At 39.6% G+C, this 17977-nt stretch overlaps 1 protein-coding gene across 6 annotated transcripts in view; it reads left to right on the forward strand.

Moving 5' to 3' along the window:
* The first annotated feature begins 9188 nt into the window (after positions 1-9188).
* The window catches only part of LOC126213465 (protein brambleberry-like), a 204607-nt gene continuing 195818 nt past the window's right edge, over positions 9189-17977 (forward strand). The window contains exons 1-2 of one of the 6 annotated variants that reach the window (XM_049941241.1): positions 9189-9297; positions 17354-17626. In XM_049941241.1, the coding sequence (XP_049797198.1) occupies positions 17363-17626 (264 nt within the window). In that variant the 5' untranslated portion in view covers positions 9189-9297; positions 17354-17362. Of the gene's footprint in view, positions 9316-9422; positions 9515-9535; positions 10078-17353; positions 17627-17977 lie in introns of those variants that run through there. The other 5 variants (XM_049941243.1, XM_049941244.1, XM_049941242.1 and 2 more) reach the window with 5 other exon arrangements.

Here is a 17977-nt window from a genome sequence, read left to right on the forward strand (position 1 = left end):
TGGGAGAGTCCTTAGAAAATGTAGTCCATCAACAAAGGAGGTGGCTTACAAAACACTCGTTCGACCTGTACTCGAGTATTGCTCATCAGTGTGGGATCCGTACCAGGTCAGGGTGACAGAGGGGATAAAGAAGATCCAAAGAAGAGCGGCGCGTTTTGTCATAGGGTTATTTGGTAAGCGTGATAGCGTTACGGAGATGTTTAGCAGACTCGAGTGGCAGACTCTGCAAGAGAGGCGCTCTGCATCGCGGTGTAGCTTGCTGTCCAGGTTTCGAGAGGGTGCGTTTCTGGATGAGGTATCGAATATATTGCTTCTCCATACTTGTACCTCCAGAGGAGATCACGAATGTAAAATTAGAGAGATTCGAGCGCACACGGAGGCTTTCCGCCAGTCGTTCTTCCCGCGAACCGTACGCGACTGGAACAGGAAAGGGAGGTAATGACAGTGGCACGTAAAGGATAATTGGCCCCCATTTTATTGATGGCAATCTAAATGGTGCAGTGTATGCTGATTTCCTACGTAATGTTCTACTGATGTTACTACAAGATGTTTCACTGCATGACAGAATGGCGACGCACTTCCATCATGATGGATGTCCGGCACATAGCTCGCGTGCGGTTGAAGCGGTATTGAATAGCATAATTCATGACAGGTGGATTGGTCGTCGAAGCACGTTCACCGTATCTGACTTCCTCGGATTTCTTTCTGTGGGGAAAGTTGAAGCATATTTGTCTGTCGTGATCCACCAACAACTCCTGACAACATGCATCAGCGCATTGTCAATGCGTGTGCGAGCATTACGGAAGGCGAACTACTTGCTGTTGAGAGGAATGTCGTTACACGTTGAGGTTGATAGACATCATTTTGAGCTTTTATTGCATTCATGTGGTATTTTCAGGTAATCATGCTGTAACAGCATGCGTTCTCAGAAATGATAAGTTCACAAATGTACATGTATCACATTGGAACAACCGAAATAAAATGTTCAAACGTACCTACGTTCTGTATTTTAATTTCAAAAACCTACTTGTTACCAACTGTTCGTCTAAAATTATGAGTGATAAGTTTGTATTACAGCGCCATCTATCACAAAGCGAAAAAAGTGGTCGAACTAAAACATTCATATTTCTTTACGTACTACACGAATGTGTAATAAGAAATGAGGGTTCCTATTTAAAAAAGCACAGTTGATATCTGTTTGACCTATGGCAGCGCCATCTAGGGGGCCAACCATAGCGCCATCTGGTTTCCCCCTACAAGCTAGACAAGTTTCGTTCTTTGTAGTTTTTTCGTTTGACGCTTATTTTGTGAGATACTTGGCCTGGTCACGGTCAGTGGACCACCCTGTATAGTCAGTTGCTTGCATTCTGTGGTTTGTCAGTAGGGTGAATGGAAAGAGACCATTCGAATTTGCTCAGAGGGGTTTTAGCTTCGTATTTGTGAGAATATGTGGGATTAGATTGGTTGCAGAGGGGTAGGAGCTGAAGTTTAGGACAGTGTTAGTATAAGTGTTTGGCTTTGCAGTGGGGGCTTGTAAGTGGTGGAAATGCTCAGTGTTGTTTTCAGGCTTTCTTGTGATTGTGGTGGGGAAGGCGAATGGTCAGCTTTGGTTTATTGGGAGACTTTTTGGGAAGTGTGCTTCATCTGTAAGGAGACACTAGTGCGACCTATTGGTGAGTACTGCTCAGATTAGATTAGATTAGATTAGATTAGATTAGATTAATACTAGTTCCATGGATCATGAATGCGATATTTCGTAATGATGTGGAACGAGTCGAATTTTCCAATACATGACATAATTAGGTTAATTTAACAACATACTTAACTTAATATAACAACTTTATTTTATTGTGTTTTTTGTTTTTCTTTATTTTTTATTTTTATTTTTTAATTTTTTTTATATTTTTTTGTTTTTTTTTCTTAATTTATATCTAAAAATTCCTCTATGGAGTAGAAGGAGTTGTCATTCAGAAATTCTTTTAATTTCTTCTTAAATACTTGTTGGTTATCTGTCAGACTTTTGATACTATTTGGTAAGTGACCAAAGACTTTAGTGCCAGTATAATTCACCCCTTTCTGTGCCAAAGTTAGATTTAATCTTGAATAGTGAAGATCATCCTTTCTCCTAGTATTGTAGTTATGCACACTGCTATTACTTTTGAATTGGGTTTGGTTGTTAATAACAAATTTCATAAGCGAGTATATATACTGAGAAGCTACTGTGAATATCCCTAGATCCTTAAATAAATGTCTGCAGGATGATCTTGGGTGGACTCCAGCTATTATTCTGATTACACGCTTTTGTGCAATAAATACTTTATTCCTCAGTGATGAATTACCCCAAAATATGATGCCATATGAAAGCAATGAGTGAAAATAGGCGTAGTAAGCTAATTTACTAAGATGTTTATCACCAAAATTTGCAATGACCCTTATTGCATAAGTAGCTGAACTCAAACGTTTCAGCAGATCATCAATGTGTTTCTTCCAATTTAATCTCTCATCAATGGACACACCTAAAAATTTGCAATATTCTACCTTAGCTATATGCTTCTGATTGAGGTCTACATTTATTAATGGCGTCATACCATTCACTGTACGGAACTGTATGTACTGTGTCTTATCAAAATTCAGTGAGAGTCCGTTTACAAGGAACCACTTAGTAATTTTCTGAAAGACAGTATTGACAATTTCATCAGTTAATTCTTGTTTGTCAGGTGTGATTACTATACTTGTATCATCAGCAAAGAGAACTAACTTTGCCTCTTCATGAATATAGAATGGCAAGTCATTAATATATAATAAGAACAACAAAGGACCCAAGACTGACCCTTGTGGAACCCCATTCTTGATAGTTCCCCAGTTTGAGGAATGTGCTGATCTTTGCATATTACGAGAACTACTTATTTCTACTTTCTGCACTCTTCCAGTTAGGTAAGAATTAAACCATTTGTGCACTGCCCCACTCATGCCACAATACTTGAGCTTGTCTAGCAGAATTTCATGATTTACACAATCAAAAGCCTTTGAGAGATCACAAAAAATCCCAATGGGTGGTGTTCGGTTATTTAGATCATTCAAAATTTGACTGGTGAAAGCATATATGGCATTTTCTGTTGAAAAACCTTTCTGGAAACCAAACTGACATTTTGTTAGTACTTCATTTTTACAGATATGTGAAGCTACTCTTGAATACATTACTTTCTCAAAAATTTTGGATAAAGCTGTTAGAAGGGAGATTGGACGGTAATTGTTGACATCAGATCTATCCCCCTTTTTATGCAAAGGTATAACAATAGCATATTTCAGCCTATCAGGGAAAATTCCCTGTTCCAGAGAGCTATTACACAGGTGGCTGAGAATCTTACTTATCTGTTGAGAACAAGCTTTTAGTATTTTGCTGGAAATGCCATCAATTCCATGTGAGTTTTTGCTTTTAAGCAAGTTTATTATTTTCCTAATTTCAGAGGGAGAAGTGGGTGAGATTTCAATTGTATCAAATTGCATAGGTATGGCCTCTTCCATTAACAGCCTAGCATCTTCTAATGAACACCTGGATCCTACTATATCCACAACATTTAGAAAATGATTATTAAAAATATTTTCCACTTCTGACTTTTTGTTCGTAAAGTTTTCATTCAATTTGATGGTAATACTGTCTTCCTCTGCTCTTGGTTGACCTGTTTCTCTTTTAATAATATTCCAAATTGTTTTAATTTTATTATCAGAGTTGCTGATTTCAGACATGATACACATACTCCTGGATTTTTAATAACTTTTCTTAATATAACACAGTAGTTTTTATAATTTTTGATAGTTTCTGGGTCACTACTCTTTCTTGCTGTCACATACATTTCCCTTTTCCAGTTACAAGATATTTTTATACCCTTAGTAAGCCATGGCTTGTTACAAGGTTTCTTACGAGTATATTTAACTATTTTCTTGGGGAAGCAGTTTCCAAATGCATTTACAAAAATGTCATGAAATAAATTATATTTTAAATTGGCATCAGGTTCACGGTACACCTCATCCCAGTCTAACTGCTGTAGGCTTTCCCTGAAATTTGCAATTGTTAAATCGTTGACTGGACGTACTACTTTGGAGGACTGTTTAGTATTGCTGAATGGAGCTATGTCATATATTGTAACTAGCTGTGCACCATGATCAGAAAGACCATTCTCAACAGGCTGAGCATTTATCTGGTTAAACTTATCTTGGTCTATAAAGAAGTTATCTATCAGTGAGCTGCTATCCTTTACCACCCGAGTAGGAAAATCAATAACGGGTGTCAAATTGAAAGAACCGAGTAATACTTCAAGGTCCTTTTTCCTATTACCCTCTTTCAGAGAATCTACATTGAAGTCCCCACAAATAATAATTTGCTTCCCCCTGTCTGACAGATAGCACAACAAGGAGTCCAAATTTTTCAGAAATAGATGAAAATTTCCTGATGGGGACCTATATACAGTTACAATTATAAATGTGCCTTTATTTAATTTAAGCTCACAGGCACATGCTTCTATATGTTTCTCTACACAAAACTTTTTTGTTTCTATATTTTTTGCATATATGGCAACTCCTCCTTTCTCCATATTTTCTCTAATTACATCTGCAGAGAGCTTATATCCATATCAGTAACAATGTGATGCTCAGACAGGCATAGTATATCTATTTCATCCTCAGCTTGTAAATCTTCTAAACAAACCAGAAGCTCATCTACTTTATTCTTTAAACTCCCAATATTTTGATGAAATATACTTACATTATTTTTAATTATACTTTTATGAGAACCTTTCCTTATTCTAACATTTGCAGTACTCTCCTGTCTGAGTTTCTCATTGTGCTTAGGCCTAGTTCCTATACCAGTGGTCACACGGTGTTCAGAGAGGCAGATTATGTCAACTGGGTTGGGTGACTTTAATTCATCAATGCAATTACCTAGAACTGAGATACAACTTGGTGGAGATAACATTTCTGGTGATTGGTGTAAATTTATAATTGATAGCTGTGATTGGTGATCCAATGTGCTAGAATTGTGCTGTTTAATTTCTTTCCTAAACTGAAGATTTGTTTCAATCCTGACCTCTCGTAGAACTTGACATCTTTCTGTCTTACCTATCCTAAAAAAGGTGCTGCTCCAACACCCGTAACCACTGGTATTTTACCATTCATGGCAGTGCCTCCCCCCCTTAAATTTCCTGCTATTACCCCAGCCAGTTTCCCCTTCCCTTTCCTGTTGAGATGTAGGCCATGCCTGGTATAGTCCCACCTACTGAGATAATCAACAGGAACCACACCAATATGAGCCCCCGCACCCGACCCAAGCAGCCGTTCCAACTCCAAATTAACTCTCCCAACAGAAGAGTTCAAATGAGGCCGGTCATGGCGTCTCAGGACAGATACAAATTCAACATTGGTGTGTCTCGATGCCGACGCAATCTTTACCAGGTCACACTCTGTACCCAGGATCTCTGTCGATGCTGTTCCCTGGCCCTCCCACAATAACCACGGTGTCTTCCCTGGTAAATCCTTTACAGAGTGAACCTAAATCCTCTGTCACCTGATCCAGACTAGCACTTGGTTTGAAAAAATTTGTGACCTGGTATTCTGGTCCTAATTCCTCCTGCAGAAGTTGGCCTACACCTCTGGCATGAGAACTGCCTAACAACAAAACTTTCTTCCTTTTCGATGACTTTCCTACATTCTTTTTCAATTTCCTATTGAAAGTTTGTTGTGTCCTGTCTACACTTACCTCTGCTTGAGGCTCATCAGTTTCTAACTGAAGCAACAGGTCAAACTGATTTTTGACATTCACCACAAAACTGTCAGACTTAGTTCTAGGCCTGTTCCTTCTGCTACCTGTTGCCACTTCCCACCTCTCTTTGCCCTTCTCCCTCCTTAACCTGTCCAGATCTTCCCTAGCCTGATCTAGCTCAGCCTGAAGGGCAGCAATTTTCCCCTCCTGTTCCACTATCTTCCTATCTCTGCTGCAAATCCTACATAACCACTGATGAGCCTGATCCACTTTCCCAACACCCACGCCACTGCAATCCCCCCAGTGAAAAAAACTACTACATCCATCACACCAAACCCCGGAACTAACAATTCTACGGCAAGTCAGGCACTTCTCACTCATGGCAAAAATAATACTTTAGCTAGAATAAATCAATTAAATTACCGAAAATCAAAAAAGACGTTACAAGAATTAAGCCTATTCACAAATGTATATAAGCAAGTTTCTGATATAAAGTTACGCTGTTTTTCTGAAATCTGTATTAAAACAATGAAGTTACACGCTATTTACGGTAGTTTACTTATTTGTTACCGAGAAACTAGTTAAATTACCGGGAAACAATAAACAAACACGTTTACAAAATTTAAGCCTAAGCGCGACTTCGGGAAGTTACGATCTTTTCGTGTTTTCTGAAAAAATACGCAAAGAAAAGTCAAACCTTTAATGGCAAGACTAAACGATACACTAATGCACGTATTTAAATTGTTGTCGGCGTTAAACAAATTATATTCCTGTCTAAATCACTTAACTTTCTGGAAATGGTTTCTGGCGTCACTTACTCGGCGGCCATTCACACAGACCGCGATGTCATACATCCAACTTTTTGGGATTCGTGCCAGATCAGGTTAAAGGAAGACATTGAATCAGTTAAGAGGCTACCTATTAGATTTGTGACTGGTAGTCTCAAACAACACGTGATTGCTATGGAGATGCTTCAAGAGTTCAAATGGGGATCCATGAATAGATGTGACCTTCTTCCCGGGGAACGCTGTTGAGAAAATTTAGAAAAGCATCATATGAAGCTGACTGCAGAACGATTCTACATACATTTTGTGTAAGGACCACGAAGATAATACATGAGAAATTAAGGCCCACTTGGAGTCTTATAGACAGTTGTTTTTCCCTCGTTCTACTTGTTAGTGGAACAGGAAAGGAAATGACTAATGGTGGTACAGGGTACCCTCCGCCACGCACCGAACGGTGGCTTGTGAAGTATGTATGTACCGGGTGATCAAAAAGTCAGTATAAATTTGAAAACTGAATAAATCACGGAATAATGTAGATAGAGAGGTACAAATTGACACACATTCTTGGAATGACATGGGGTTTTATTAGAAACAAAAAACTACAAAAGTTCAAAAAATGTCCGACAGATGGCGCTTCATATGATCAGAATAGCAATAATTAGCATAACAAAGACAGAGCAAAGATGATGTTCTTTACAGGAAATGCTCAATATGTCCACCATCATTCCTCAACAATAGCTGTAGTCGAGCAATAATGTTGTGAACAGCACTTAAAGCATGCCCGGAGTTATGGTGAGGCATCGGCGTCAGATGTTGTCTTTCAACATCCCTAGACATGTCGGTCGATCACGATACACTTGCGACTTCAGGTAACCCCAAAGCCAATAACTGCACGGACTGAGGTCTGGGGACCTGGAAGGCCAAGCATGACGAAAGTGGCGGTTGAGCACACGATCATCACCAAACGACGCGCGCAAGAGATCTTTCACGCGTCTAGCAATACTTTGTTTGTTTTTGTTTTGTTCTAATAAAACCCCATGTCATTCCAAGCACGTGTGCCAATTTTTACCTCTCTATCTACATTATTCCGTGGTTTATTAAGTTTTCAAATTTATACTGACTTTTTGATCACCTGGAAGATGTAGACTGCATCCTGCCTTTTCATTGATGCTTTGTTAACTTTCTTCTTCTTTTTCTTTTTCTCCACATCACAGTCGCAATGTATTGCCATCGCCTGTGCTTGACATTAACTACTGCAAGAAACACTAATAAATGAGCAATAACTGAGTCACATTGCAAACTTATCCACTGCACTTTGAGGCAAACGTACCTGACGTAACAACAGTTGGACTGGCACATTATGTAATGTCTATTCATTACGATCATCAGTTTCTTACTGAAAAGGTTAGCCTATTTTACGGATCCTGAATTCTTTCAGCACATAGGGTTTCCACATCTAGCTAGGACGTCGTCGGGTCACTGTGAGTTTGGGGAATGAAAATGAAATAAAAATTTTATTTAATATAATTACTTTTTATTTAGAATGCAATTACATGGAACTTGTTGCGGCAGAAGTAGATGATAGCGCCATATTTTTCGGAAGATTTCACCCTTTTCAAAAAGTTTTTTTCCCTTTTATGTATTTACAAAACACCATGCAAGTCAGCTTGTAGTTAAACTGGAGCTGTAATATTGATTCCAAAGTTCCTGGCAGCAGACGGTTTCTATCATCGGTCTACTGAGCCGACACCAGCGAAAATACTCTTTCCACAGGGGAAGTGTGCGGAAATAGAAAACAAGTACTTGCATGATTATAGCGATTGGCATTTTCATCCAGGATTTTCGGTTTCCTTAAGAACGTAAATGCATCTACTTTCCACGAAGTTTTTAGACTCTCTTTCTTCTGAGTCACACTTAGTTTCGAAAAAGCTCTTCAGCTACATATATTCCTAGAAACAATTGTTGCCTGAAATCTTCACACCATTTTTAGTCAGGTATATAATAGTGTTTTCAATCGACACTGAATCTGATGTTTCAGATAGCGTCATCCAATCACACAGTAGGCCCTAATGCACTAACAGACGGCGTTACAACAGTACTTGAGCAAGCTCTTAAGAGTATTTTGCAAAATCGGGACAAAATTGGATCTTGTCGGTCTCGATATATAGGGACGGATGGCAAACCTATCAGCACCGGCTTTTATGAAGAATTTTCACGGCAATATTAATTGCAGCGCGCACAGAGCCATTGAAACAATAATTTTCCCCCACTTTATGCGTGAATGAAACGGAAAGAGGCCCTAACAACTAATACCGTGATACGTGCCCTCATCCATGCACTTCGCAGTGGTTCACAGAGTATAAATATAGATGTAGATATTTTATGTGGTATTGTACAGCATGTAATGTAAGGAATAGTTGCATTTGCTGATTTAAATTAGCCCTGCACAAAGGTAAACGGTGTAACTTCCACAACACACAAATATTAGATGCTCCTATTAATATATGTTATATATCGTTGCTAAGCCGACTGAGCCGAAGGCATACAATTTTCGAATATTCTGCCTAAGTTACCTCATCCACATTCCGCATTTAAAAATTCGCGCGCCCCGCCGTACTCTATCGGCGAAATACCAAACGAGAATAACAGTTGAAAGGGCACGGAGAACGGCGAGTTCAAACTTGCTGAGGAAGCACCGGCTGATATTTTCGCTTTACAGCTGTTTGTGGTTATCTTGTTAACGTGATATATGTGTAGGTAGGTGATTATTTACCAGTAAGTGTCAAAACAATACGTGTCATAGTGCTGTAGTCGCTGCAGACGTCCTATAAGTTTGTCGGTTGTGCAACACGTATCACCAAAAATAGATTGCGTTTCTTATTTTTAAAATTGCCGATTGCCCGCGCGTTCTTAAGTGAGAGTGTTTTCAAGGTGATGTGCAACTAGAATTTCTATAAATAAGGAAGAATTATGGGTACTTGTTTAATACATAATGTACTTTACATGCTGTGAATGTGAGCTGTTTACGTTAAAACATTGGTCGAAACCACGACGGAATGACGAAGTTAGCGTTAAACAGTGAGCGTTGATTTGAAAATTTGTTGCTACTTAACTCGTCACAAAAGTATGCAGTGGTCACTATACCATAAGATTTAATGCAGATTTGAGGTGAAAGAAACTGAAGTAATTTCAAATTTTCGTTATAGAGTTAAAAGATTTTCTCTGCTATTTGATTTTATTGTCGTTCCTTCAGCACTAACGTTTGTCATGCGTGTTTGAATATATTTGAATATTATTGATTATAAATTTTGAACTTCATTTTGTGTAGTAGGCAAAGTAAAGAAACGTGTTTACATGACATGTCAATAAGTCATTGACCGAAAGTGGGCCCGAAAATTATGACGCTTAGCCTCTTGGCTTGAGTGGGAAGTAGAAAGTTTTCAAATTTGCAGTCTGCGTCTGAACCAACAAGCAACAACATTTTTTTTTTGGTGTTACCAGAATTGTGCCAGTGTGCTTAAAATAATTGCAACAAAAGTAAGTCTGCGGTTGTTTGTTTTTCGTATGTTTGCTAGGCTACACTACGCTGTGTGTTTGTAAACTAGATGTTATGAATACTAAAGGTATTCAGATATTGATAAATAATTCAAACATTTAACTAGCATGTAATTCTGTAAAATGATGATTCTTACTCACATATCCTGGAAAATATATGTATATTGTTGTGCCGTTTAGTTCCAACCATACTTCTTTCGTTCTTCAAGAATGTTATTTCATTTCTTCTTGTGTCCACTCTCTACAGTTTATGATATTTTCTTGTTTTGAAAACCTGCCCTAATTCTTTTCCTCCTTTAATAAGTGTTCTGTTTCTTTTTGTGTCTATGTTGACTTCCACATGTTTGTTCTCTCTTCAAAGCACCAACACCTTAACTGCCCTTTAATTATACTCTCGGCCATGTGATTTTGGATTTGTAATTGTTTAGTAAGTCAAAGATTTGTTTTTATTCTGTTATTATTCATACTGCGTATCCATAGAATTTTAATCTCCTTTTTCTCATTAAATCCGTTTTCAACTTTCAGATATAGTTTTGTGTTAGATCTTAATCTGTATTATGATTCACTGCTGCTTTTGGGTTTGTGTTTCCTTGGGATTCTTTTTTATGTTCTCTAATGTTTCAGTCCATCCCTTTGTAGTCAGTTTAAAGAATTTCCACTGCATATAGTATTCCTGGTCTGACTACTGCTTCAGTTTCTTGTTCCAGTATAAAGATTTTTTTTTTTTGGAATGTGTATTTCTTGTTATTTGAAAGGCCCTTTCCATTTTATGAACACATTAGTGTTTATTGCTGTTTTTACCTCTGTGCTGTTTAATATTGGCTCTCCTAGATATTTATAACAGTCTACTTTAGAAGTAGTGTTATGTGTTTTTTCAAATGTCATTTGTAAGTCTACTTTTGCTGCTTTACAGTGTAGTTCTGTGATTTATTCTTGCGAACTTTCAAATCAGTCGGTAATTGATGTCGTGTCATGTGTAAATTGCTGACAGTCTAAAGTGCTCCTGTTTGGCTTTCTTCCTAGTTGTACACCTTCAGTATCTATGGCTGTCCTCCATTCTCTAACCAGTTTATCTGATGTACAGTTAAAAATAAATGGCAGCAAGCCACCTGGTTTCATTTCAAAATTTTCTATCTGTTCTGCCATAAATTCTATTTTTCATCTTGTAATAATAATATGGAAAGGATAGAAATAGCTACTGACCACATAGAGGAGGCGTTGAGTCGCATGCAGCACAATGGGAAATATAGGGCCTACTGGTTGTGCCTGTCTGACTCGACAGCTCCTGTACGCAGTGATTAGTAGTATATCCTTTCCATATTGTTGTTATTCCATTGTTTGTCTTCCAATTTTCTGTTTATTAAAATTGCTTTTGGTGTCACATATTTCAAGCTTTTCATTTTCCTAATTTCTAAGATGGGTTTTAAATTTATAGCTTCATCTACACATGCTCTGCTCTTCCCGGATCTTCCTCGGTACTCCCCTAACTGTGGCTCAAGTATTGTTTCAGGTCTGCTTAAAAGTGCCTTCGCCAGGGGATCTTGCGCGCAGTCGAGCCACATTACTGTGACCACGTGTAGAAAGCCTGAATAACCAACTTTTGCTGTGCAGGCCACTGTGAGATGTGCACAGAGAGTGCCAGTGAGGTTCTGGAAGGTACCGACACGGATGTGGAGTCACGCCAACTCCAGTGCTGTGGCGTGTTGTGCTAGGTATCTCAGTTGAGGATCCACGGTGAAAATAGCCCGATTGAGGTGCCCCCACAGATTCTAAATTGGCTCTAAATCCGAGGAGTCTGGTGGTCAGGGGAGTACGGTAAACTTATACTCTCATCCTGGTGCTCTTTGAAACGTGCATTTTCACTGCAAGCTGTGTGACATGTGTTGTCCTGCTGGTACGTGCTATCAAGCCGAGGGAAAACAAACTGCATGTAGGGGTGAACATGGTTCACAAGAATAGATGCATACTTCTGCTCGATGCATTGTACCTTCCAGAACAATGAGATCACTCAGGGAATCCACCCTGGCATGGACCCTGCTGATGATTGTTGCAGGGTATTTGCTTTGACATTTCATTTCATATGTGCCAACGGCCATATGCCAGATAGAGCATAAAATGTGATTCATCTGAAAAGGTCACCTCTTGCTGCTCAGTGAACCCCAGTTGTGGTGTTGGCCCAGTCTTCATCACCACTCAGTAGCAGTCATCACAGGTCTACGAACCAGACACCTGCTTGTGGAGGCCCGTATGCTGCGACGTTCACTGAACGGTCGACGAGTAGACATTGCCGGTAACCCCTCGGTTCGTCTGGGCGGTCATTTACTCGAGAGTTGCGTGTCTGTTTGCCTGTACACATCTCTACGGCTGTTGTTCACCCCTGTCATTTACAGTCTGTGGTGTACTACAGTTGCCCTGGTGCTGTTTTAGATAACACCATTTTGTCACGTACAGTGTACTTTAATTACGGTGACACGCAAACAGTTTACAAACTTGTCTGTTTGTCCACCTATTCAGAGATGGTTTCAGGACTCGGCTGTTAGATTCAGGATATCGAATCAAATACCTTTCGGCCGAGTCAGCAGATGACGATCGAAATGATCGCTATAGCGAGCAGAAATCTACAGATACCAGTATTCGAATGCTGGCCCCTGTTCTTACCAGAACCGAGGTGGAACCTTCCTAAATGCCGATCAGGGGCCTGAAAATGGCGTTAGTAAATTGCCGAAACAGGTAGCTGAATAAAATATGTTTGGAAACTAGATGGCTCAAAGGTGTTTGATTCAACATCCTGTTTACAAACTTAGCTGTTTCAGAAATGCTTTCACCCATGGCCCAAAAGTCAGTGATTGTGCCCTTTTGGACATCAGGTAAATTACTCTGTTTCTGTATTATGACAATGACTGCACTGTTTTGCGCATCCTCCCCTCTCTACCTATCCGGCATGTTTTATACACCGTCTACTGCTGGTATTGCCACCTGCCATCTGAGAGTGGTTGTTGCAGGCTGATGTCGAACTTAGGTGCTGGTCACATTAAAGTAAGTCAGTGGCAAGAGGGATGTTCCTCTCTAATTATTGGGATCTGTTTTATTCCCCCTTTTGTGTTGGGTATGTATTATTGCAGCTGCTCCTCTAGTTGGGAGGATGTTTGTTTCCCAAGTTTCTTGACTTAATTTTGTTTGGCACGCTATCATATTGTTACGAGAGTTCTTTCATAATTCTTCACTATACGTCTTCAGATGATGGTGACTTAGTCTGGTTCACTCGATGTTGTATTGTCAAAACTGAAATTTGCATGTGGTTTGTTGGAGTTACATTTTTTTTCAATTTTCAGTGTTGTTTGGGCAATTTCGAACATTTTTGGCAACCATACAAGGTTGGTGTTGTATATTTCCTTAAACTGGTTTTGAATGCTCTGTGGAAACCCCTAATGTCGATTTGTTTAAACTCTAGTTCTATTGACGTCTACTGATACTCAAAATTTGCAGAATTCTCTGTGGAGTGATTACCTTTCAGATGTTGTAGTCTGACTCTCTTAAGACTTTTTGATGTTGCTTTCCTGGCTTTGACCAGTAACAAGGGAAACATGCAACAATTACCATAAACAACATAGGAACTGTAATGTGATGTTATTGACTTTTCTTTCCCCCCTCCAAATGTGCTGAGCTACAGATCAGTCTGTCAGCACAACCAGGTTTCTGTAGCTCCAAATTTGTTGGGTCAGCAAACACGCGAGCAGACTGTTGCCTTCCAACCTGACCTGTACCTCAGGCTAAGCTACAGTTAATGTCACCACAACCAGTTCTTTTTTGTTTTCGTGTCCATTGACTTTACCAACTAACAACAAAACTGTGAATGTATACACGGAATGTGACATAATAGCAGCCATTAACACTAGTGTATGTCAGTGGCCCAAGCCGATGACTCGTACCGAATTATCTTCTTGTTCCCCCTTTGATTCTTGTCATTTGTATTTGCTTTCGTATGTTACATGCTCTCCACCTTTTCGGGGTTTGTTAATCACATTTATTGTGCCACCAGAGGTATTTGCGTTTCTTTTTGAGGAAGATGGTACTTCCTGGTGCTTGTATTCTTTTGTCTTTCAGGAGGTGTTCTGACTTTTTGAACAATTTTTTTTCCATGTAATAGTATTTCAAAATTGCTGCCCTTTGCTATCTTGTGTGTTTCAAACTACCCAGGTTGGTAGTGACTCTTGTTTCTAATTATGGGTCTAATTCTTAACACAATTATGTACATACAGTCATCGGACTTTAAACTAGTGCTTTTAGTAATAATGTTGTGCATTTCCATTTCAGAGTGTTTTGTTATAAACCATAATTTATTCATTATAAATTGTTTTCCAGGTATTACGTGACTCTTGAGACATTTACGTTAAGAAAATGCAGCTCAGTTTCTAGTTATATCATAGTCACAGGTCACCAAATATCTTCTCTAACACTAAATCAGAAATACTATTGTAATATTGTACAAATGGTTAATCTACTTGGGCCTTTGTTATCTGAAGTAAAAGCTTCTGAGGATGCGTGTCTGGAGCACAGTGTTGTGTAGATGATGATTGTGGATGGTAGGAAACTTGGAAAAGAAGAAGATTGATGTGTGTGAGGTGGGTATACAAGGCTGCTGAAAATTAAGAATGGTTGTAAGGTAAGAAACTAGGGTCTCTGCAAAGCTAGTGAGGGCAGGAAAGTGTGAAAAACGCTGACTAAATGAAACAGGCTGGTATGATGTGTGGTAAGGCATCACAAAATAAGTCCTGTGGTAGTAGAGGAAGCTGTAGAGAACAAAAACCGAGGTAGACAGATGTTGGAATACAGTAAAACTCCAATTATCTTGATGACTTGGGACCAGACCCCATCTGCGATATTGGGTAAATCGTGAAAGAGGACATTTCTCCCTCTCCCTCTTTTTTACTTATATTTGTGTATACATACTACTGTAATATTAATTTAATGACTACAAAGCAATGTTGATTAGATTTTGGGCAGTGCGGTACTTACATACAGTGTCATTTCTTGAACATATCGATCAGAGTCAGTTATTTTGCTGTCTTCAGTTGTTTTTGTGCTTGATGGTGAAAAGCTGTATGTGGTCACACTCAGGATGCCGCTCCATCCGTGTCAGCACAGTGTCGACTCACACAAATCCCTCACCAGCTGACATTCTCCATCTGGTTCAGTGACAATGTTATCCTCCTGACTATCAGTTTCTTTTCTCACACTTTGAATGATTTCATCGTGACTGAGAATTTGGAATCCAGGGTCTAAATAATCACAAGAAAGCCACTCGCCTGTGTATTCTCTGCACTGCAATCGGATGTTAAGGAGTTTTCAGAAGGATCTTTCTTATGTCCTCCAGTGACATTTTATCCTCTGCTGCTTCTTTTTCTTCCTCTTCCTTTACACACTTCTTCTTTCCTCTTTGTCTTTCTGTACCTCATCTTTGGTTGAAGTGTCTTTAAATTTATTCCAAGCTCTTTTTCATGTGGTTGTCTTCACCAGATTTCATGCTTCTTCTGCTGTGTGAGGCAGTCTTTTAAATTCAGTTTTTGCTGATCAGCTCCCTCAACTGTTGTATTCTGTAGTGCCGCTTCATAGTTTCGATAACTGATCAGTCTGCTGGCTGCCGACAAACTCATTAAGTTTGGCGGCAGAATGAGTCTTTTGAAATACCCTTCTTCTCTACTGAGAAGGCCCTCTTTGGGGTAGGTGGGTGCATTAGACAGAATTAACATCGCCTTACTGTTTTTGTTTCCTGTGGCTTTATGGATTTTTTTTTATTTTAGGTATGCAAATTGAAACATACTATTTGCAAAAGAAAGCAGCAGTTATCCAGGCCTTTCATTCATTTTTGTAAAAGATGGAAGTTTTTGTAACATTTTTGAAAGCCTGAGGCTTCAAGATTTTCCTCTTGACAAAAGGGGTATTTTGTGGTATCCCATAGAGTTAGCATAGTTGAGTGTGATAACATGATCTTTACAAACTTTATGGCTAGGAGCATTTTACAAGCTAAACTTATTTCAGGCAAAGCATTCCAAATAAGACTTGTCTCATCTATGTCACATTGACATTCATTGTCATAAGATTCTGCTTCGAGTTTCAATTTTTCAACGTTTTCTGCGGTTCTTGGGTCTTTTGATAATTTTTCACCACTTAAATTCAGCTCACAAATATTATGCCCCATCCTGAAATTCCGTGGCCATCCATTTCTTAGTTTAAAAGAAGACAAACTGTCGATTTTCTAGGCTACAAGTTTTGCTTGATGAAAACTGCTTGAATATGGCCTTTTCAACCTCTTTGTTTTCTGCTGTTTTCCTTGCTTGTCTTGATGAACTCCCATGTACATTCTCGAGGACAGATATGAAGTTTAAAATTGAGGCCTTTTTTGTCTGAAATTGTTGTTCCCACACGAAACATCTTAGTTAACTGCTTATCACTCGTGCCTTTGTCTAATTGTTTAATGACTTTTATTTAGGCTGCCGATGATAAGACAGTGTGTTTCCTATTAGAAGACATATCCTGCACAATAAACTACAACACAATTTAAAAAAAAAGAAAAACAAAATAAAAGATAACAGAAAATGAACGTGTAGCAACAAATCGTATATGTTAAGACACGACACAGGCTTATGTATGCTGCATTGAATGACAGGCACCACAGACACAATAATGTGCGTGCTGTGTTCATTGTTCACTGGAAGATTTTGTCTTGTAATACATTCACTGCTTATTTTTTTTAGAATGATAAAGTAACATATAGTGTACTGTATACTGTAATAACTAATGGACAAAACAAACAGGTTAAGTCATAGAGTACAAATTTCTTTCTCCTCAAAGTGATCCAAATAGTTGGAGTTTGGATAATTGGAATTGTACTGTTCTGTTCTACAATATTATTCGCCATAGATTCTCCTATTAGCCACACGAAAATGTGTGTGAAACCTACGACAGAACAGCATCACTTGAGGCTGGATTAGATACGGGGATTACAATGGTGAATGTTGTCTTGAAGGCAGGAAGGAAGAAAGATTCTAGTTTTTAAAGCCTCACTGAGAGACCTAGTTCTGTAATCCATCTCGAATATTCTACCCTGTAGCAAGTTTGCACTGTTGTGAAATTTCTTAACAGATAAGAGGTGTCCAGGAAACATTGGGGTCTGTGCCTTGCCCCGTAATGTGATTTAACGTGTTGGGCAGCATCACTTGGCTTGCTGCTACTGTCACAGCTGTGGCGCACATTGCAGGGCTCTGGGATGTCCGCCAGACTCCTCTTCCTGCTGTGGCTAACGTTGGCAGCCCCAGAATGTGGCGGCGCGTCCATCCTGGGGTGGCTACTCCCGTCCTGGGCCGGGGGAGGCGGCGAGGCTGACGGAAGCGGTTCTGCCCGGCCGGCCTCGGCATCGGGAGTCGACGTGCCCGAGGTCCACTTCGAGACGAAGAGTGTCGAGGACAAGTTCATCGACGCCGTGCAGCGCTACGAGGGGCGCGTCTCTGAGCTGGACGCGTGTCAGCACAAGGTGTGTAAGGGCTGACGGCCTCATCAGTAGTGTCTGTGCGAGTGTGACAGAGGGACGCACGACACTCGAGTGGAAGTTGCGTAGCGGGGTTCCCTCAGCTCACTGTTGACACTGAGTCGGTGTAAATCACATGCTCCACAATACTTTTTGGTAGTTTGTTTACCGTCTAATGCAGCATTTCCGAATTCACCTTTGTGTTTTAGATGTTTGTAAAAATAAGGGCATTACAGGTGGATCGGGTGTTGGCTATGATGATTTCGTGCCGAGTAGCAGCTTTCTTTCTAACTTGCTAGATTAAATTTAGCTGTCAATGGCGATTCACCCTGGCTTCACACAGCTCACGGTAAGTTC

This window comes from Schistocerca nitens, chromosome 11, assembly GCF_023898315.1.
Source record: "Schistocerca nitens isolate TAMUIC-IGC-003100 chromosome 11, iqSchNite1.1, whole genome shotgun sequence".
In the NCBI taxonomy this organism is placed as follows: Eukaryota; Metazoa; Arthropoda; class Insecta; order Orthoptera; family Acrididae; genus Schistocerca; species Schistocerca nitens.